At 38.0% G+C, this 22,429-nt stretch overlaps 1 protein-coding gene across 3 annotated transcripts in view; it reads right to left on the bottom strand.

Annotated features, from left to right (window-relative positions):
* UBAC2 (UBA domain containing 2) overlaps positions 1–22,429 on the bottom strand; it is a 187,667-nt gene that overhangs the window by 76,127 nt on the left and 89,111 nt on the right. For all 3 annotated transcript variants that reach the window (XM_008516377.2, XM_070579156.1, XM_070579158.1), the window contains exons 5-6: positions 16,771–16,894; positions 13,199–13,246 (exon numbers count right to left, since the gene is read on the bottom strand). In XM_008516377.2, the coding sequence (XP_008514599.1) occupies positions 13,199–13,246; positions 16,771–16,894 (172 nt within the window). The remainder of the gene's footprint in view (positions 1–13,198; positions 13,247–16,770; positions 16,895–22,429) is intronic.

Raw genomic sequence — 22,429 nt, 5'->3', positions numbered from 1 at the left:
CTAAGTTATACCTCATTACTACCAAAACTTTGAGAGTATCACTTATTATACTACTTTACATTTATACATTACTTTTAACTTTAATTTTCATTATCTCATAAACTTTTCCTGTATTAGGACTTCTGAATGAGAGTCTTCTCGAAACTCATAGAGTTTGTGAAAAAAGAGTCTTTAAAAATAGACTGAATGCTCAGATTTGCATGTCAAGAAGCCAGAGGAAACTCTAAGGGAGGGAGTCTGGCAGGGCCTCAGAGCCGGGAGGCACAACAACAAGCTGAGAGGCCCAAAGACAAGAGACAAAGCAATAGCAGTGGTCTCAAGCAGGCCAGGATGGCCAGATACAATGAAATGGAACAAGTGTGCTGTGTCTGGGAATGCCAGCTAGCGCTGGATTCAGAGCATGTGAGCAGCAGGGATCAGGAACCCCGGCCAGGAAAAGGGACCCAGCATAAGGCAACCAGAGAGCACTCTGGGTCACGTGCACTTGAAAGTCCAAGCCAAAGAGCCAGGCCGCAGCTCTAGGTTAGAGCTAGGAGCTCCCCACAAGCCAGAGTAGAAGTTACCATGTCACAAATCGAACTGAGAATGTAAAACAATAGGAAATTGTTTTCTTTTAGGCCACTGATAAATATGGACATTAACTACATACTTACTCTGATTTTTCAGATTATTAGTCCTTTTAGAAAGGGAATCATGAAATAAAGCTCATCAGGCAAACAAAGAATTTAACTTGCTGCGCAGAAAACACGTGAAACACTCTTGATCATAGAGAATAAACCTCAACTGTCCTCTGGTCCTATTTAGTATTAGCATGAAACCACAGCAGGCAAAGGTGAGAAACCATGACCTGGCAACGACGCTCAGGTGTTTGTTGATCTCTTTTTCCAGCCAACCGTGGCTGAAGAAAAACCCACATGACAAACTGCACTGCCAAGGTCCTGTGAGCCATGGTCCCAACAGTCAGAACCTTTCATCCAGCAGGGCAACAGGATAAACACAAGAAGCTGCTTCCCCTCAGGCACAAGGGGGCCTCTGCAAGACAGGGATGAGCCAAGGGAACAAACATCCCCTTGACCTGGACCCCACCATACAGACTTCATATGCACTCAAGTCCTGAAGAAACCAGACCCACTGAGGCCTCATTTATTCATTTGACACACACTTACTGAACATCTAGTATGTGCTAGGCTGTGTTCTAAATGCTAGGATACAGCAGAGATCAAAACAAAGAAAACCCCTGCTCTAATGGACCTGACATTTTCCTATTCCTTCTTCTTCACTGAAAATGCTAAAGAAAGGAACCTTGGAAATTACTTATTTTATTCCCAAAGAATATGTATGCAAATTAGGGGTGCCAAAAGATATTTCTGCCATTCGCGATTAATTATGATATGATTGTTCTTTTCATGACAGACAGAATCATGGGGCTTTGCACTTATTGAAAGAGTCTCGTTATCTTGTTCTTTGCCAAGTGTAGAAGCAATTCAGATGAACTTCTTATAGCTCTCATCTCTTTTAATAACATTCTGAAGTACACAATTAAAACACTGGGTATCCTTCTGATTCTTGGGAAATTAAATTGGAATAGGGACAGAATCAATTAGACTGATCACAGATTATTTGTTTCTAACAAACTGTCTTAGAAAGCTGCTCTAAGCTTTTCCTTTTGGAAAATCATGCATCAGGAGGGTTAGGTTAACTGCGCAAAGCAGAAAACTGCAAATAACAGTGGCTTAAATACAACAGAAGTTTATTTCTCCCTCATATTAAAAAAGTCCCAACTATCTTAACTGCAGGGAGAAGAAAATGAGGAAAGACAAAGGGATAAAAGGCTACTTTAAGGAGCCTTCCCAGACGTCCCACCAATATGTGTTTATAGCTCAACGGCCAGGATTTAGTCTGACGGACATATCTAGATGCAAAGGAAACTGGGGAATCTGGTCTCTTAGTTGGAGGCACTGCTGCCCAAATAAGATGAAGGTTCTGTTACTAAGGATAAAATATATCGGGAGACAGCTAGAGTCTCTAGGACATGGAAAAAGCCTTAATCAGGTGCTGAAATGTAAATACCTTTAAATATTCCTTTTAACAAGGAGACCATCCCCCTTTAAAATTGTATTCACTTTCATAAACTGATGGAATAAACTAAAATTAAGGGGAAAATAGGCTTATGCTGAAAATAGGAAAATAGGCTTCCTTGTTTCTTACATTGGGCCAAAAATAATAAACTAAAAATGAACGTGAAGATCTACAATGATTTATGCATTTACAGATATAGACTCAATGGTGAAAAACTCAATGCTTTCTAAGACCAGAAACAAGGCAAAGACGTCCATTCGCCACTTTTATTTAACGTTGTTCTAGAAGTCTTAGCTAGTGCAGTAAGACAAGAAAAAGAAAAGACACAGATTACAAAGGAAGGAGTAAAACATATACAGAAAACATATTTCCTGATGACGTAATCATGTATGTAGAAAACCCTAAGGAATCCAAAGAAGAGCTACCAGAAATAATGAACAAATTTGGCAAAATTACAGGATACAGTAGCAATATACAGAAATCAACTGCATTTCTATACACTAGCAACAAACAAGTGGAACAAAAAGTATAAAAACAACCCCATTTAAAATAGCATCAAGGGCTGGCCAGGTGGTGCAGTGGTTAAAGTTCACGCACTCTGCTTCAGAGGCCAAGGATTTGCAGGTTTGGATCCCTAGGCACAGATCTACACAGCTCTCATCAAGCCATGCTGTGGCGGTGTCCCACACACAAAATAGAGGAGGAGTGATACAAACGTTAGCTCAGGGACAACCTTCCTCAAGCAAAAAGAGGAAAACTGGCAACAGACATTAGCTCAGGGACAATCTTTCTCACCAAAATAAATAAGTAAATAAAATAAAATAGAATCAAAACCCCACAAATACTTAGGAATACATTTAATGAAAGATGTGCAAGGCCTGTACATTGAAAATTTAAAAACTGGGGCCAGCTCCGTGGCTGAGTGGTTAAGTTTGTGTGCTCCGCTGTGGCGGCCCAGGGTTCGGATCCTGGGAGTGGACACGGCACCACTCATCAGGCCATGTTGAGGTGGCATCCCACATGCCACAACTGGAAGGACCTGCAACTAAGATATACAACTATGTACTGTGGGGGGGGGGAGGGGGGTTGGGTAGATAAAGCAGGGGAAAAAAAAAGAAAAAAAAAAGGTTGGCAACAGTTGTTAGCTCAGGTGCCAATCTTTAAAAATAAAAAAAAAAAAGAAGAAGATTGGCAACAGTTGTTAGCCCACGTGCCAATCTTTAAAAAAAAAAAAAGGAGAATTAAAGAATTGCTAAATAAATGTAAAGATATACCATGTTCATGGATTGGAAGACCCAATATTGTTAGAATGGTTGTATTAGTTACCTATTACTGAATAACAAATTACCCAAAACTCAGTGGCTTAAAACAATAAGGATTTATTATACACACAGTTTATGTGGGTCAGAAATCTGGTGGCAGCTTAATTGGGTGGTTGTGGCTCAAGGTGTCTAATGAGGCTGAAGTTAAGATGCCAGCCTACCTGCACTCATCTGAAAGCTTGACTGGCATTGGAGAATCAGCTTCCAAGGTGGCTCAAAAACACAACTGGCAAGTTAGTGCTGATTGTTGGCAGAAGGCCAAAGTGCTTTTCCATGTGGACCTCTTCACAGAGCTGCTTCAGTGTCTTATGACATGGCAGTTGGCTTACCCCAGAGCAAATGATCTGAGAGGAAGCAACTGTGTCCTTTACGACCTGCCCTTTGGAGCCACACTTTGTCACTTCTGCCATATTCTATTCATTTTCAGCAAATTGCTAAGTGTAGCCCACATTCTAGGTGAGGGGAATTATGCTCCATCTCTTCAAGTATAAAAGAATTTGTGGGCATATTTCAAAATCATCACAATGGCAATTCTCCTCAACTGATCTATAGTTTCAATTCCATCCCATGCAAAATCTTAACTGTTTTTTTCTCTTTTTTAAAAGATTTTATTTTTCCTTTTTCTCCCCAAAGCCCCCTGGTACATAGTTGTATATTTTTAGTTGTGGGTCCTTCTAGTTGTGGCATGTGGGATGCTGCCTCAGCATGGCCATGTCTGTGCCCAGGATCCGAACCGGTGGAACCCTGTGCCACCGCAGCAGAGCACGAGAACCTAACCACTCAGCCACGGGGCCGGGCCCTGTTTTTTTCTTTTTTGAAGAAATTATAAGCTGATTTAAAAATGCATTATGGAAAGTCAATGCTCCTAAAATAGCTAAACCAGTTTTGAAAAAGAACAAAGCTGGAAGACTTATATTACCTCATTTTAAGACTTACCAAAAACAACAGGTACTCACAACAGTATGGTAATGGCATCAGGATAGACATATAAATCAATGGGACAGAAAAGAAAGTCAAGAAATAGACCCACACTGGTCAACTGATGTTCAACAAAGGTGCCAGGGTAATGCAAAGGAGACGAGAGTCTTTTCAACAAATGCTGATAGGACAATGCTAGATATCTGTTTGGAAAAAATAAATCTCAACCCTTACCTCATAAGAATTACACTCAAATTGGATCTTAGACTGGAATGTAACAGCAAAAACTATTAAATTCTAGAAGAAAATACAGGATAAAATCTTTGTGCACTGGATTAGCAAAGATTTCTTAAATAAGATATCAAATGTACAAACTATTTTAAAAGCCGAAACAATGAATTAATCAAGATTAAAAACTTCTGCTCATTGAAAGACATAGTTAAGGAAACAAAGAGGCAGGCCACAGACTGGAATAAAATTTTTACAACATATATCCAACAAAGAGTTTATATCCAGAAAATAAAAGAAATTCTTTTAACTCAATTATAAAACAAACATAACCTAATGAAAAACTGGGTAAAAAATTTGAACAGACATATCCCAAAGGAAAATATACAAATGGCCAACAGGCACATGAAAAGATGCTCCAATCTCTAGTCATTAAGGAAATGCAAATTAAAACCACAAGGTATCACCACACACCAATTAGAATGGTTAAAGTTAAAAGGACTGACAATACCAAGTGTTGGCAAGGATGTGGAGCAACTGGAACTCTCGTGTACTGATGGTAGAAATGCAAAATGGTACAACCACTTTGTAAAATGATGTAGTACTACTTTATAATGTTAAACATACATTTATCATATGATCCAGAAATTCTACTTCTAGGTATTTACCCAAGAGAAATAAACACACAGAAATATGTACACAGATGTTCAAAGCAGCATTGTTCACAATAACTCAAACCTGGAAGCAACCCAAATGTTCATTAACTGGTGAATGACAAATGAAATTGTGGTACAACCAGAACACAGGTTAATACTTACAATAACAAGGAATGAAATAGTAATAAAACAGATTGATCTCAAAAACATCACGTTAAGTGAAAGAAGTAAAACCCAAAAGACTTCATATTATATGATTCCAATTATATGAAATTCTAGAAAAGGCAAAACTATAATGACATAAAAAAGACCAGTGGTTACCTGGGGATGACAGTTGGGTGAAAGGACAGAGAGCAAAAGGAATGAAAAAACTGTTCAGGGTGAGGGAACTATTTTCTATCTTGATTGTGGTGGTGGTTATATGACTGTATACTGTTAGCCAAATTCACCAAATTGTATACTTAAAATTGGGGAATTTTATTGTATGTACATAATACTTTAATAAACCGAAAAAAGAGGAAAAAAGAATTTTTCATAAAAAAGTGAATGTGAAGATTTAGAAAAATCTAGACATTTCTAGATATATAAATCTTCTTTTCAATTTTATAAAAGAAGTGGGACTTTAGCAGACTAAAAACAATCTTTAGTAACAAAAACCTCTAATATCTTGAAAATGTTCCCCGGTAACATAACCTAATGTGAGAAGACTTGATAAAAAGCTATGCTGTTGTCTATAATGAATGAGTTAAAAATCACATGCATTGATTTTACCGTAGTCCTTTCCCAGAGGTTATCATCAAGATAGAAGAGAAATATCAACACCATCAGCCCCAAAGAGGAAGGAACATTGGAGATTCTATTAACAAAAAAATCAGTTTAAAGAGATAATCAAAATTGATTCAAATCTTTTGATCTCCTGATAGGAAAACAATGCGAAGACCCTGTGGGAAAATGCTGTGCTGCAACTGACATGATAATCTACCAGTTATCATCTAAAATTAAGAAGTGTGGATGCTTTCTTGGTACCCTCTTCCTTATCTCCACTTCTTTTTCCTTTGACCAGCAGTGCTACTGAACCAGCTTAGTATATTTTAAATTATCCTTTAAACTTTCTTAAAGCCATCTTCACTTCATTTTCTTGTACATGACAATGCCAGAAACACAAGATGAGTTGTTGAAAAGTGAGGTTTGAGCTGCATTTTTAATCCTTCACACGGAGGATCAGTTAAATATCTTGATGATCTTAAAAGAGAAAGTATAGCTATAGGCTAGATTCTTCATATCAGGAAGAAAGTAAAGCCTGCCAATGGGATAAAGTTTTCTTGGATATTGGTCAGCCCACACAATTCATAATGAAGGCTGCAAAAAGCTGTTGATATGTCTTTCAGAGCCTCTGGGCACTTTTAAAACTTCTTCATATCCAGGATCTCCCTCCAGAATTGTGTCTACACTGATGTTGAACAAGGCCTCACCTTAGTGGTGTAGTCAAGGGGAGATCTAAGAATAGCTTTCTATGTGTGTCTTGTGGTTGAAACAGACAAGGATGAGAGCCTTGAAACATGTAGTGGAAGACACTGGACCAACTGGACCAGGACAAGAACATCTGGCCTTTGGTCCCGGCTCTATCATCCATCAGTTGTACAACTGAACTTCAGCCTCCCCATCTTTAAAATACGAAGTCCAGGTTCTCCACCACTGTAGAGATTGTAACAAGAACCTAGTAAGGCAGTACACACTGAAAAGATCCTGATAATCACAAAGTGTTACAGTGTTTTATAGCACAGAAATTATTATTGTGATAATACTGAATTTTGAAACTCAACAATTATTTATAGAAGGTAGATAAAATGCCAGACATTGTGTTAGGCACTGGGGATTAAAAAGAATAATGTATAATTCCTAAACTGAAAGACAGGGCTGACTCAGAAAAAGCTTCAGAGTCAGGACTTAAATGAGAAGATTTTGCTAGAAAAAGAAGGGATCCAATGGTGAAAGAGGGAATATAGTTTGAAAGAACTGCGTGTGGTTATGCAAAGCTACCTCTTAGGGGCATTGGCACTAAAGCTAGAACACCTGCCTTTGAATTCTATCCCTACTGCTTACCAGCTTATATTCTTGGCAAATTACTAAAATTCTCTGTGCCTCAGTTTCTTCATCTATAAAATGGGGTTAATAGTCCCTACTTCATCAGGTTTTTATGAGGAATAATTAAGATAACATTTGTAAAGTGCTTAGAAAAGAGCTGTATTAGTGTGCTTTCTCTAGGTTATACCGTGGTAGCAAATTACGCCAAATTTTAGTAGCCTATAACAAACATTTATTTCTCACTCATCTTACATGTTGGCCACAGTCCCACTCCATGTGTCTTCTTCATTCTGGGGTCTGGGCTGAAAGAGCAGCTTTTATGTGGCACATGCTTTTCTCATGGGAAAGGGAACAGAGCAATGGTGGAACCATGCAATGGCTCTTAAACTTCTGCATGTGAAGCATTCATCACTTCTGCTCACATTTTAGTGGCTAATGTAGGCCAAAGAGTAAAGCCTGATGTTAATAGGGCATGCACAGGCCCTGTAGGGAGGGCCACAGTAGAGAGTGGCAGCAAATATTCTGAATAAGCAAAAATATTTGAACAAATAACATAATCTACCACAAGTACCTGGTACACAGTAAGTGCTGTGTGTTTGTTAAAGAAAATAAGTGACTATACAATAAGAAGATAAGTGATTACACATGGCACAGAATCCTGAGATAAACGAGATTTCAGGAACAGTAAAACATTCAGTGTCACTAAAGTATATGTCACACATGGGTGAGAGGGTACATGAGGAGGCCAGATTTTGACAGGCTTGGAAAGGAGTCTAGGTTTTTGCCTCTGGTAAAAGATAAGTTGCAGTAATAAAAATTTTATAGTTATATTTTATAAGGCACTTCTGTGCCATTTTTATCAAGGCATTGGCATAATTTCATTTATTTTGTATTGAACATTTAAAAATCAGAGTCTACTAGTCATTCCCTCCCCGTGTAATACCTGTCTAATAAGACATTCCCTCTCAGCCCTGGACTGAGTTGCAATTCCCATGACAAGGCAGAGGACAGAAGGTTTCTTTCAGTAGGTCCAGGCTAACTGAGGTCAGGGTAAGGGAAGGGCACATAGAGAGGAAGGGAAGGAAAAGGGGTGACGAGAGAAGGTATGAATAAATCAATATGAAAGAGAGTGTGTGTGTGATGTCCAATTGACTGATAAGCACTCGATTCAGTGTTGGGATTATAAATGCTATGTTAACTATAAGGAGGTGAAAGTGCCCTCTAACTATGGAGGTTTCCTAAGGATCTACTGTCATCTTCCACTTCACACTTGGTCCTTTCACAAGCCCAGTCAACTTCACAGCTTTAACTAGCCTTGACTTCCCTCTGCAGTTCTGTCCTCACTTTCAATGAATTGCTAGAAAATAATCTCAATCCCTAAAATTCAGCTGAAAACCATGAGCATCAGATGAGTTACTTGCTTGGCTACACTGTACCTTTCTTTGGTCAATCTGGAGCGAGATCTAAGGGAAGAAAGAATAAAGAACAGGAGTAAAGGAGGCATGAAGAGAAGAGAAAGACATTGAGAGCAGAACGAGGCACAGAGCACCCCATTCTCACTCACCCAGGAAGCAGGTCAGGGCTCCAAACCTACTCCAAACAAGTTTAAATTTCCACGGTAGATTATGCTAGGTCCATGAGCTTTCCCCTTAATGTCATATCATGAGTTGGAAAGCCCATCGACATAAGGTTCTGATTGATGCTTTTCTTTTATAGTTACCATAAGACAATGTTTCATTTTTGTCCTTAAAACTATTATGGAGGGAAGAGAGAAAGGCAAATCACAGCCCACAAATGAGCCATCTTGATTCCTTCAAGATTGCTCACTTTTCCCTTCCCTTTTTCACTTATTTAAAAAATCTAATAAGACTTTTATACTCTTGCACCATCATGAAGTTTTCTTTTTGAAAAGCTATAAAAATCCCCACTGCCTACAGAAAAAAAAAAAGAAACTGAGACCACATTCAAAGTCCTAAATAATCTGGTGTCAATCTGTGTTTCTAATCTTGTTATTGGGTAAGACAGATTTTTTTCACACTAACATTGCTGATCACAAGATAATCAAAGTCTGATATACTGTGCAGAACAGGTAACAAATGCAGGAAATAGGTAGACTGTAAAGGGATATGTTGAAGGGGAGAAGCCTGGAACCTGAGAAATGTAGGTCTGCTAAGTTGCTCCCAAATAGCTTGAAACAGGACCAAATGACGATAAATATGTGAATTGCGAAAAGAGAAAATTGGCAAAAGCAGGCTCTTTCTGTTTTAATCATGCCAGAATCAGCTCAGGCCTGAGACTTCAGCTTTTGAGAATTAGGGTACATCCCAGTGGTAATGACTCACTACTATGATTCATAAAACAGCAGAAAATGAAGAAGTGCAGGGATATGGATGGCCCAAAGGCTCTCTGCAGAGCCGCAAAAAGAACTTAAATAAAGTTCAGTAAGTTAGCAACATTTTCTTTAAGGAAAAAAAGTATTAACATGTGACAAGAGTAGTGGAATTGTGACTATATATGAGTGGTCTCAATTTTTGAAGGTCTCTCACCAAAAACATTAAAAAGAACAGTTAAATATGACGGTAAGAATATGATGCAAGCTGTGCAGACCAACATTTCTGAAGTTCTTGCTTAAACTGAAATATTTTACTTGGCTACTATAGCCAAGCTTTCCAGTTACAATTTTGCAACCTTTCGTGAAAATCGTCGTATTCTAAATATAAATTGTTGGTATTAAAAAGCAGAGTTGCCAAAGAAGGAACCACACAACATAAAAACATGTATCAGTGATACATGTGAATGATCTCAAAGCAATCTTTAAGCACAACTAAATGTCCTTTAGCCTTTTCTGGGCGGCAGCTAGAATCTCTGATGGATCACAAAACGGAGCTGAAGCCTGACAGCTGTCCTATGCAAACCAACTTATTATTGCTCCTAGTAAGCTCAACACTTCTTCCCCCCTCAACTCAGGAAAAAAAATTCAGTCCTCACTCTTTTCTGTGACACCACTAAAAACAGAAAGCGGGCTCCCATCTAGTAAAATACTGTACTGATGTAATTTATCAACCTCCTCCTCTTTTAATCAGCGGGATATTTTTAAATTTATATATCCAGAAACATTTATAATCATGCAAGAATGAGTGACACAAGGAGAGATTAAAAACTAGCCTAACCAAAATAAATCCACCAATAATTAAATAAAGTAAAATAAATCCAAAGCTGGCAGCTTTCCAGAAAAACATGAGTAAAGTTTTTGGTTTCTATGACAGCAGATAACACGACTTATGTTTTACATAAATGTCTTTTTTTAAAAAAGCTCTTTCTCTTAAAAAACACAGAATTGCCAGATTGAAATAAAATTACTTCCTTAACATATACAGTATGTTATACATATACATATACAGGAGAACTACTGGTTTCAATGCTAAAAGGTGACATTTTACCAACAGGTTTTCTAACATTCCCTCAAAACACTGAATACCATCTGTGCATTTCTTTTTGGTAGTAAGAATTTTATTTTCTTTTTAGTATTTTATTTGGCATAAAAACCAAAAAAAAGGGAAGTCACTTGATATATGGGGAGAGAGGAGAAGTCATGTCGAGCAAGAGACATCTGGCACAAACTGTGGCTTTGTGAATCTCAGACTCTGATCCTATAATCAGCAGTGTGTAAATCAAACAATCACAAATAATTTTTATATCCTCCTTTATTATTATCCTTATCTAAAGTACACCATATTAAATATTTCATAATAAAAATGTGGTTTTTCTGGAAAAAGTTGGAAATAAAATATTCATTAAGTCCAAAACAAGCAATCAACATTTATGGTGCAGCATGAAGGAAAACCAGCTAGGATTATCACTGACACTAATCATTTTAAGTAAACAAAGTATCATCTAATTATGGTGGAATAATATGAAAGAACAAGGCTGATATGAAGATATATCAGATTTGTGTTCATGGTCGGAGGTCAGTAACGCTGGCTGAATTAATTACTGTAAGAAGTGAAAATTCAATTGGCTCCGAGGTGTTTATTAATGGTGGGATTATTTAAATGCTATATTCATCTGGGACTTATATTCCAAATACTGTGAAATTCTATTCACTCTTCTGCAACAAAGGATGTTTATGTCAAAAACTTGTTAAATTTATGATTCCTTTAAAAAAAATTAAAAGCAGCATCTTACTACATGTTAAACACTGGAAAAGTACTGGATAAAGACTGTACCACAACATACGTATTTTAGATTTTAAAAAGACTACAAAGAGATGAACGATGCAACCTCCAATTCTAGAGCACCAAACGTCACAAAATGAAACTTTCTGAGGTGATAGCAAGCACTTAATTTAAAACCAAGAGTCTGAAAACAGAATAAAGAAAGAAAAGGGGATACCTCAAAACAAATGAGTCACATGAGTTATTAAAGAAGGGTTTAGATAATGAGAGCAAATCAATCAATCGTGAACCAACACAATGAAATAGCATACAATAAGGTACCGCTCAAATTCTTGGTGCTTTAGGAAAATATGCCAAAAGACTCAAGACTATCACTGCTAAGAGAAATAAAATGTGCCATGAAAGAAACAGTAAATTCTCATGCTGCTCTTATCATGAAGGCGATGAGCTATCCATTTATTGTTCGCAGGCTGGTTAAGTAGCTGTCAATCAAGCTGGCAGTCAAGTGGAGATGAGATTGGACAGGGGAGAGCCTGGCAACTGTGCCCCATAGAACTGGTCTGACCCCAGGTTGTCCCTAATCACTACAAGTCTTAAGAATACCAGGTAGCTCGGGTGGTCTGAAGACCTCCCAGTGGAGTTCAGCTCTGTGGTCCCTAAGCAAATCAGATATCTGGGTATCTGAGAAAAATATTTACAGAGGGAGAACAAAGTGACTTCAATCCCCAGAATTTTGGCTGGAAGCTGTGGGGAATAAAGGATTAAGTTGTATATGAAAAGAATAAACACAGAAAAGGAATAACATAGACAGCATAAAGGAAGGAGGGAAGTGAGCAGACTTAAAAGTCATGACACAGTGGCCCAAAATACCATTCACCCAGGAAAGAAGAACAAATAGTGATAACGTACTTAAAATGTCTGCAGTGGAATGCATAGTTATTTCAAAATCCTTTTCCCTTTGATCTTATATATATTACTTTCAATCCATTATGTAATTTTATTAGTCTTTTTCAAGAAAGAAATTAAAATTATATTCTATACACACTAGCAATAAAATTATTTTTATATAAATTTGGGAGTTCAAATATAAGTCACGGATAAAAATAAAGCTCACTTTCGTGCTCTAGATTTCTTTTTAAAAACCTCATAAACAGATTGAGACAAATGCTTATTAAACTAAAATCATGCAGAGCAGCATGGGTATGGGTGAGAGGAAGACGTGCTAGCACACAGTACGAGGCCGCCACCCAGTTCTGTGGCTCATTCCCTTCTTCCTTCTCTGGCCACAGACCCGATGAGTCTTCTGTAGGTTCCAATCCACCTGACTTTCCACTTAGCCTTATTTTTTTCCCTTGCATGACAATGTCTCTTTACAAAACAAGCAGAATATCTCTCATTATTTTTAGTAAATCCAACTTCTCCATTTTTTTTCTGTCATTTTTTTCCTACTACAAGTTAGACTACTAATGTAATTTAAAAACAACAACACTGACAAGAAACTCAGCTAAAACTTTCAACAGAATTACCTTGAAAATTGAGACAAACATTATATCTCAATTACCCATGTAACTGGCCTTTTTCCATCACTAAGGAAGCTGCATTAAGACAGAACCTGACACGGTTAAAAAGAATGTTGGAGATAACTGACTATGATCCATAATCTAAATATGGCATTTTTCCTAAAGTTTCTTCAGAAAAGAGAGGGAATAGGGGGAGGAGGGGAAATCACACTTACAAGTCCACTTATGGCTACAATCCAGATGTAGGAACCAGAGGTGAAAAGCTATAAAAGAAAAAAAAAGGCAACTAAAAATGAAATTCAACTGCTAGTCACAGCATATACATTTTACATAACTATAGTCATAACCATTTATGTTAAGCATTCATTATATATATTAATATAAACAAATATAAAATTAATAACAATTCTGTTATTTAAGAGAAAATATTATATTAATTTTTATTTTATTTTTTTAACCAAGACCGCAGTCTTTCTATAGGCTAAAACAGATTGGTTGAACACGGCCCACTCCCATGCAAGGAAAAGTAAGGGAAATCCAAGTGTATTCCTATTTATAAATGGATATTAATTGATTTAAACAAAGTAAAATATCACATATAAAGAAATTATTAGAATTAACAACACAATAAGTAGTCACCATCCAATGCTTCGCATTAAGTAATGATATGTAATTATCAGTTTATGTAATTCTCTCATTTTAATTTCTCATCCTTGTTACCCTAAATTTAATGGGAAGACTTCTGCAAGCAGAGGGATCCATGTCCAAGACTACTCTGCTTAACTGTTGATATTCTCATCCCAGTTTACCCAAGGAAGAGCAAACTAACCAGTGCAAAGTTAATTCATGGCAAAAGTAATTAAACTTAGGTCTCATGAAATCTTTCCCTTTGTTTTCCAAATCATTTACATCTAAGAGTTGTGCTCAGAATTAAAGAAAAAAAGTCATAAGACACCTCAAAGTGTTCCTGCAAGAAAGAAAAGACTTGTAGCCTAGTGTTTGTTCATATTTAGATCTCTAGATTAGTTTAAATACTTCTGCTCATAGAGAAAGAAGCAGGCTACCCAGGTTCATTGCTGACATTGTGCTAGATGAAAACCTCAAACTCCTGCACATTTATCAAGGATACATAGAATAAGAAGATATACAGAAAGAAGACAGAGATGACAAAGCACGGTGAGAAGGAGGCTGACGAGCTTTGCTCTAGTGCTCGCTCACCTACGTAGAAATGAGCGCTGGCTGCAACTTTAAACTGAATCCTTTGATCTAGCATGGATGCTTGTTCACTGTAAATGACTCTGATAATAACAAGGATGAGAATTATGTGGAAAAATATTTTTCTCCTAAAAATATAAAGAATAACAGAATAGCTAACACTTTCGTAGCACTTACTATGTGCCAGACAGTGATTGTCATGCTTTTCATATATTAAACTTACTGAATCCTCCTAATCACCCTAGGAGGTAAGTTCTACTAGCACTCTGGTTTACCCACAAAAAGATGGGGAGGTTAAATAATTTGCTCAAGGTCAAAGAGCTGGTGGGTGGTGGAGCTGGGAGTACACCCCAGTGTTCTGGCTCCAAAGCCCCATGCTCATGACCTCTCCATGCTATTATGTCTCATACACAAGTAAGAAGAGCATATCATTAATTCCGCCAGTGAAAAATTATTTCCTTTGGACTCTTAAGCCCCTCATCTTATTGCATATTTGGTCCCAATCGTGTCTGCTCATGTTTTGACAGTGTGTATGTTTTTCCTTGCTGCTGGGTTCCCTGAGGACAGGCACCACATCTCGTACTTCATTTTATCCCCCACAGCCCCCAATCACAGGGCATTATATGACTGGCTTTCAAGTCATCTGATACTTAAATGACCCTTCAAACAGCTTTGCTCTTCTGATAATGATTAAAGTCATTTATTCACTCATGCATCTATCCATCAAATGTCCCTAAGCTACAAGAAGGTGCTATGTGGGAGCCAAAAAGGCACAGAAAGATGGGCAAAGGCCCAGAGAGGAGGGAGGGAGGAAATAAAACTTTGAGAATAAGGGGCTCATACTCATTTGAAGGTAAGGAGTGGTGAGAGTTGATACTGGACAGGTAAGAAGAACGTAGGATGCCATTTATGCTAAGGACTTTAGATTTTATCAAGAAGCCAATGAAGCATGCCACCTCTACTTTCTGATATCAACTTCTACCTCACCAAAAAAAAAAAAAAAACCACATTCACAATCTCAGAAAAACCAATGGTGACAGCTATAGAGACATAATAAATTATTAATTAATAACAGGAACCAATTGACATAGTTCTTATTATCTGTACAAATTACCCTAAACACCCAATACTATTATCTTTAAGCCTTCAAACGGTCCTGTAAGATAGATATTTTTATACATACATTACAGATGGGCAAATGTGGGCTCAGAAGAGGGGACAGGCAAAGCAAATAATTTTCAGAGCAAGTAATAAAACCAAAGTCCACTTGGCTCCAAAGACTTTCCACAATGCTCCACTGAATTCCTACTCCATGCATAATAAACCAGTGTTTCTCACCCCCCAAAGATGCTGTATAACTTTAGAGTTGGGAGGAACTATAGAGTCAACACGAGGCTCAGAGGCCTTCCATAATGGACCCAAGTCTCAAGCTAGTGAGTGCCACATTAGAACCAGAACTTGGATCTCCTGCCCCAGGTCTAGGGTATTCCTCTTCCATTACATTTTGCCTTCTGTGGTAACATCTTTTAAAAACTTAAACATGCCACAGCAAATTCAGTAATAAGAATAAAATGCAGAAATGGGCTATTGGGTTATATGAATATAAGGAAGGATAAGGGAGAGTGAAATGATATCTATGTTGGGAGATGAAAAATAAACATATTTCATGAGAAACGGTTGTAAAGGTGGTAAGGAAACACCCACCCCAGATGAGCCATTGATAACACACGATAGTAGACTAGAGAAGTTAGAGGAAATGCTAAAGGTTAAAAGGGGAGGGAGGAGGGCATTTTACAGCGACACAAGTATCCGGTTTGATATGTGTGGGACAAGGAATGTTATGAGTATTAAGAGTGGATCAAAAGGCCAAGCTACACATGGTACCACAGGAAACAGCAGAATAAAAGTTTACATCAAAAGCTGTGAGAGTGAAAGAAAAGTGACAAGTATTACAGGTAGAAAACTGAAAATCATATGTATCTTCTATCACCAGGCCTGGAACCGCAGAAAGTGATCAATATTCACTGAATATTGGGGAAGATAACCTTTTTCAATTTAAGTCACACAATAAGTACTCTTAACGATCTTCATATCAAACCGTTTGGCAAATGGGGAGGTGCTATCAGGCCTATGCAACACAGAAGTTATAAAGTTGGTAAAGCATATCTGGTTTCTTCTTCAGAGCTTTATTTGTGACACTGTATTCAATACATTAATTTTGACAGTGACTTTCCACTTTCCATCTTTTGACTGTTCTCATTTGTTTCCACTTCATGCGATGATTTTTTTACAAAGTCTTACATGCACTTGTACAATGAAATTAAAATATTTTCCACTGATACAAATTACAGTGAAAGGTCTTATCAGATTTCTAAAGGCTATGAAAGTATTCTAGTATCTTATATACCTTGATGTTCTCGTTCTGAAACACTTCCTTTGAACATTTGATATAGATCATGAAGCCAAACTTATGGGAAAAAAAACATTGTTTTCAAGGAGATCAAATAAGAAAAAGACCAAAAAAAAAAAAAGATCTGGTTAAATAAACGTGAACAAAAAATGCATACTGTACCTGTAGTCCCAATATATAAATCAATGTCTTGTTTGTGATGGACAACGGGCCCAGAATTTGTGCCACTTGGACTCTCGGTATGGAGCAGTAAAATGGTACAAACAGAGCAAACACAGGTGCCAGGCTATGCAAACAAATAAAATAAAATCACTATAGTATAATACTCAATTTAAAATACCAATGGCAAATGTATATTTGAAGTAACACTGCTTATAATTTTATTTCAGTCTGAAAGCAAAGTCTTAGATACACAAGTTCTACACATCACATCACGTCTGAAATAATTCGTATTCATATATAACATTTTATGAAAACTCTTATTATCTAATCCTTGTTAACTCCCCCAAAACTATTGGAAAGAAGTGGTTCAGCATTAACTAATTAATTGTCAGGCACTATGAGAAAATTTAAAGTTGATGCCATGTTTTCTTCCCAAGAATGACTTAAAATCTAATGAAAGAGACTAGACACACAAAACGCAACAGACATTATAATTCATCATGGTCAAATCCAAAATCCTCATCTCAGACTTTGTCCAGTTATATATTAGCATAGCACTGCTTACCACTCCTGCCTTCCCTTCCTCAAATTCCTTCCTCCTTTTGTCTTAAACCCTGTCTCTTGCTGGTTTCCCCACGATTTCTCCTACCACTCTTCCACCTTCTCTGGGAATCCATTATAGTCTTTTCTTCTTGCTCCAGCATCTCCTTGTATAACTGCAAGCCCTTCTATGGGTTCAGTTAAGAAAATGAAGTGAGTCCCAAAACTGTCTGCCTGTCCCCTCACCTTGGTAATGAAACTCAATTTGGTATTTTCAACTTGACACGTTCAAAGTCACAAGTGTCTTTCTACTTAAAGTCTTCTCTCTATCTCTTAATACTGTTAACAGTATTCTCTTTCCAAAACACAACTCTGATGATGCCACACCCCTGTTTAAAACCCTTCCTTCCACAGGCTCCTAGTATCCAAAGAGTAAATTTAAATATTAGCATGAAATAGCCAAGTCCTCCAATTCTTTCTTATCAGTGTAGTTTCCGCAACTGTTGTCCCCTCTCTTCCCCTCATCTGGTCCCTCACCTCCCACCTCCACCTTGCAAAGATGCTCGCTGGGCACATTGGGTTCTTTTGACTATTCAGTGACACAAGTTATTCTTTCAACCTAAATGTCCTTTCCACTTTTCTGCTTAGGAAAGTTATACTTATGGTGTATGACACAGCTCAACTCTTCTCCTCAGTGATTTTTCCAACTCTCCTTGGTGGTTAGTAGCTCTCTTCTTTGCCCACAAAGCTACCTCAGTTACACTGTTTCAATTACTCAATGAATCACCTGGGCACTATGTGAGAGGCAGTAGGCCAGGTAGAGGAGCTCCATCTACATCTATGAGTAAGAAGCAGTCGAGCCAGCCCTGACGGCCCAGTGGTTAAAGTCTGGTGCTCTCACTGCTTCGGCGGCCTGGGGTTTGTTTCCCAGTCATGGAACCACACCACCCAGCCGTCAGTGGCCATGATGTGGCGGTAGCTCACATAGAAGAACTAGAAGGACTTACAACTAGGGTATACAACCATGCACTGGGGCTTTGGGGAGAAAAAGAAAAAAAAGAGGAAGACTCATAACAGATGTTGGCTCAGGGTGGATCCTTCCCCATAAAAACAAAAAACAAAACAAAACCCTAGATAGAGGAAAAGAAGGAGCTGACCTAAGAAACTGGAAACCAGGTTTAAAAAAAACATTTTTTTTAAAAGAAGCAATCACTAACCTCTAGCGACTAGCTTCAGGACTGCAACTTCGCATTCCCACAAAGGCTGGGCAGACAACATGAATGAGTACAGGGGTTTGGACACACACCTGCACCCATTCTTCACTAAACACTTGGCTTAATTACTTACTCTGTCTTCTATTTTCCCATTTTCTGTGTGACTGGCATCAGCACAAAGAACTGTTTCTTGACCATAATAAAAATGCAAGAACTATTCTTCGCTTCCACAAACAAATGTTCACACTACCATTTTTGTGGAAACTCAGGACCCTCTTGGCCTCTTGTGAATTTTCCCATCTTTGATAGAGATTGTGCTATAAAAAAAATCATTTACTGTCCTCTTAATTTTACTATTAAAAACAAAACAAAAGCAAACATACACTGCAACTGTGATAAATGGCAGCCGCATCAATAGGCATCCACAACAATGTAGCATACGCTAGAATAGGGAAAACGTCAACCAGTGGACACCTAAGTGCCAGGCACTGGGTCAGGATAGCAGACACAAAGACGCGGAAGATGCAGCCTCTGGCAGTCTTATAAGGAGGATGACAGGGACAGGGCAGCAGAGGTAGTACACAGCACAGCAGATCAGTCACGAATGCTTCACTCATCTGGCCCTCGCAGACTGAGCACACCCCACAGCAGGGAAGGAAATGCATCCTCTTGTTTCTCCTGGCATCCGGCACAGTGCTTGGCACAGCGCAGGAGCTCAATAAACTGGGGGCAAGGAAATAATCCTTATTCTTGAACAGTTGTATGATCTACGTTTTAACTAACTATATGGAATTTTTAAAAATCTCTCATTAGATTATTAATTCTGTGAGAAAGAACCATGTTTTATTTAGCGTTACACCCCCCTTGTGCCTAATGCAGATCCTTACACACAACAGACCCTCAACATTTGTTAGGTTAAAAAAAATTAAGAAAGTAATTTTAATGAACAGAGACTTATTTACATTGCCATTTTGAATACTATACAAGAGAACTTTCCCAATTCAAGTCATCTAAACCCAAACACAGTCGATTAAGCAGCTGTACGTTCTTTTCATTAATAAGTACCAGTTAGCCACTCCTGGGCTTAAAATCCTCCAATGACTCCCCACCCTGGAGTTAACGCCAAAGTTACAAAGACCTATGAGGCCCTGCATCCCCCACCCCAAAGCTGGTCTTCCCCTACTTAGTTTCCCCAACACTTGCTCTCGCTGCTCCAACCACATTGGACCAGGGTGTGTCTCACTCAAGCAGGACCAGGCACACAATGTCCAAGGCGTGTGCATCTGCTCTTCCCCTCTCCTGGCCACCCTCCCACAGACGGGTGAGTCACTTACTCCCTTACACTCTTCAGGTCTTTACTCAAATAGCTCCTTCTTGGAGAACCCTCCCTGACCACCCCATTGCAAGCTGCAGCCCCTCCCGCACCCCCAACCCTGTGCACACTCTGCACGCTCTAGTTCCTTTCCTCAGAGCACCCATAACTGTTTAATCTACTACATGACTTGTTTATCATCTGTCTCCCTGACTAGAATGGAAGCTCCACGAGGGAGGGGATTTCTGTCAGTTTTGTTCCCTGCTTTATCCCCACTATCTAGAATCATGTCCAGCACGGAGTAGTTGCTCAATAAGTATTTGCTAAATAAATGAATTTCTCTTTAAAATGGCAAAACCATACAGCAGAATTTGCGTTTTATTTTGAAAAGCCCCTTCCTTATTATTCTTAATGAAATTGAAAAATATGGTTTCATATATATACTCAAAATATGACCTGTTGGTCTCTTGATAATAACAAGAAAACTCTATTTTGGTTGCACTTGAGATCTCTCACCACAGAACATGTTCTTTGAGGTACTTAATTTAAAGAAATTCTTCTGTTTACATTTAGTAAGAGAGTGTAAAAAGTGATGTTATAATAAAAATCTGAAGCAGAGTTCTTATTTGAGGTTATATTTCAATGTAAACTAAGAAAATACTGATAGGAATTTTAATGACCACAGTTCGTGTCTTCTATACCAATTGAAGAAGTGTTAAAATTCCTTAGAAGTTATTATTCACTGTATAGTTTTAAATGATGACTAAATACTAGACCACATATACCCATAATACAAAAGGACACATTGCAGACCATGGTTATATAGGTTGTTTTGTAGAAATTTTCCGTTGCTATTTCTATACACACAGACTTCATAAAATAGCATAATGATATTAGTCACTGACCAGTTTTCCTCTTCTCCTTATTTTATGAAAACATCTGTTCTTTATACTGTCAACAATAATTCAGTCTGACCTTTTTCATACTGTGAATAGCTAACTTCTGGAAGCCCTATCTGGCTTAAAGCATACGAGGCTGAAGTACAGAAAAGAGGTTAGAAAGAATTCATTCATTCCTTCAATTATGTCACTAATAATTACTGACTATCTATTATACTCACAACTGTATTCAATAGAATGAATAAAATAATAGAAACAGTTCAGGTCACAAGCCCCCATCTTACTTCTTCCACAGAGGAGGACAGTGACTGCACTTTTATAGCACAACTAAAGAAATCCTGGTAATTTTCCATAACAATAAAAATAAGTTTTGTGAGCTCATGAAATTATTTCACACTAAGCGTCAACAGCATCTCACAGGACAATTACCTCATCACCTCTTCTTTATATACCTGACTATTCTAATATCAAAAAAGAGGTAGATCAAGTTTGCTACAACATTTATTTTACCTAATTGAGTTCACTATATAACAATGTTTTACTTAGTAACTATTTCAAAAATTAAAAACCAAAACACCTCACCAGGATGGCCTTTCAACAAACTGAAAAACTTAACAGTATCGTCTTCAAGTATTCTTCAATTCGTTTTAAAGGAACTAGTTCTAGAATATTTTCTGACCTTTATCCACCAAATCATAAAATCTCTGTATTTCCCTATCATAGAATTTTGGCACTAGGAATTATCTAGGTGATCATTTGGTTCAATACCTTTACTTTATAGATAGTGAGGTAGAGGCCCAAAGAAATCGGGTTGGCATTCTTCTGTTTGACAAGGTTTCTCTACAGATCTTCAGCATCTTAAGAGACTAAAGAACCTCATAACCTTCTAAATGGAATAATACCACTGAGGGGCTAAAGCCGCTTGACCATTTTGATAGAATCCTGGAATGCAAGGGTCTCTAAGATCAGAGGGTTACCAATTCCTACCAAGTGATGCCACTCTCTCTACATCATCCCTCAAAGACGCCATCCAGTCTATGCAAGCATCTAGATAAAAGACAGCCTATTCCATTTTTTTATGATCCCAACTTTTGGGAACCACTTTCATATTTTGACTTGAGAGCTATCTTGAGTAACTTCCTGTTACTGGCCTTCCTTCCATTCTCTGGAGTTAGGAAGACTGACATTTGCAACGTATACCATTTTCTATGAGATGACTTCCAAATGCATAGGATAATAATCACATCCCTGCCAAGCCTGAACAGTCTCAGTTTATTCAATCACTTCTCCTAAGACCTGGGATCCCTCCCCACCCTAGGCACACTCTAAGTCATCTATGCCCATCATAAAAGGAAGCACTCAGAGATCACTCCTAGATAAGTGTAAATATCACCTCTCTTGCTCCGAGCACTATATTTCTATTAATTTGGCCTAGAAATAAATTGCATTTTGATAGCCATGTTACATTTTTGGTTTAAAGTGAGTCAACTAAAACTATACGGTGAACAGCATAGGGTCCCCTTCATCCCATCCACAAGAGGCTGGATTTTAGCTGCAAAATGCACCCCCTTCAAATTGTCCCTTGTCATTCATGAGTCCATGCAGTCAGCCGGCCTCCTGCCTGAAAACGTCGCCCCGACTAATCCTCGTATACATGCAAAAGAGTATCTTTCTCCTACTCACCAGAGTAAGCT

This window comes from Equus przewalskii, chromosome 16 (assembly GCF_037783145.1).
Source record: "Equus przewalskii isolate Varuska chromosome 16, EquPr2, whole genome shotgun sequence".
NCBI classification, from domain to species: Eukaryota; Metazoa; Chordata; class Mammalia; order Perissodactyla; family Equidae; genus Equus; species Equus przewalskii.
The sequence above is the reverse complement of the archived record's forward strand: the minus strand, read 5'-3'. Positions and strand labels throughout refer to the sequence as shown.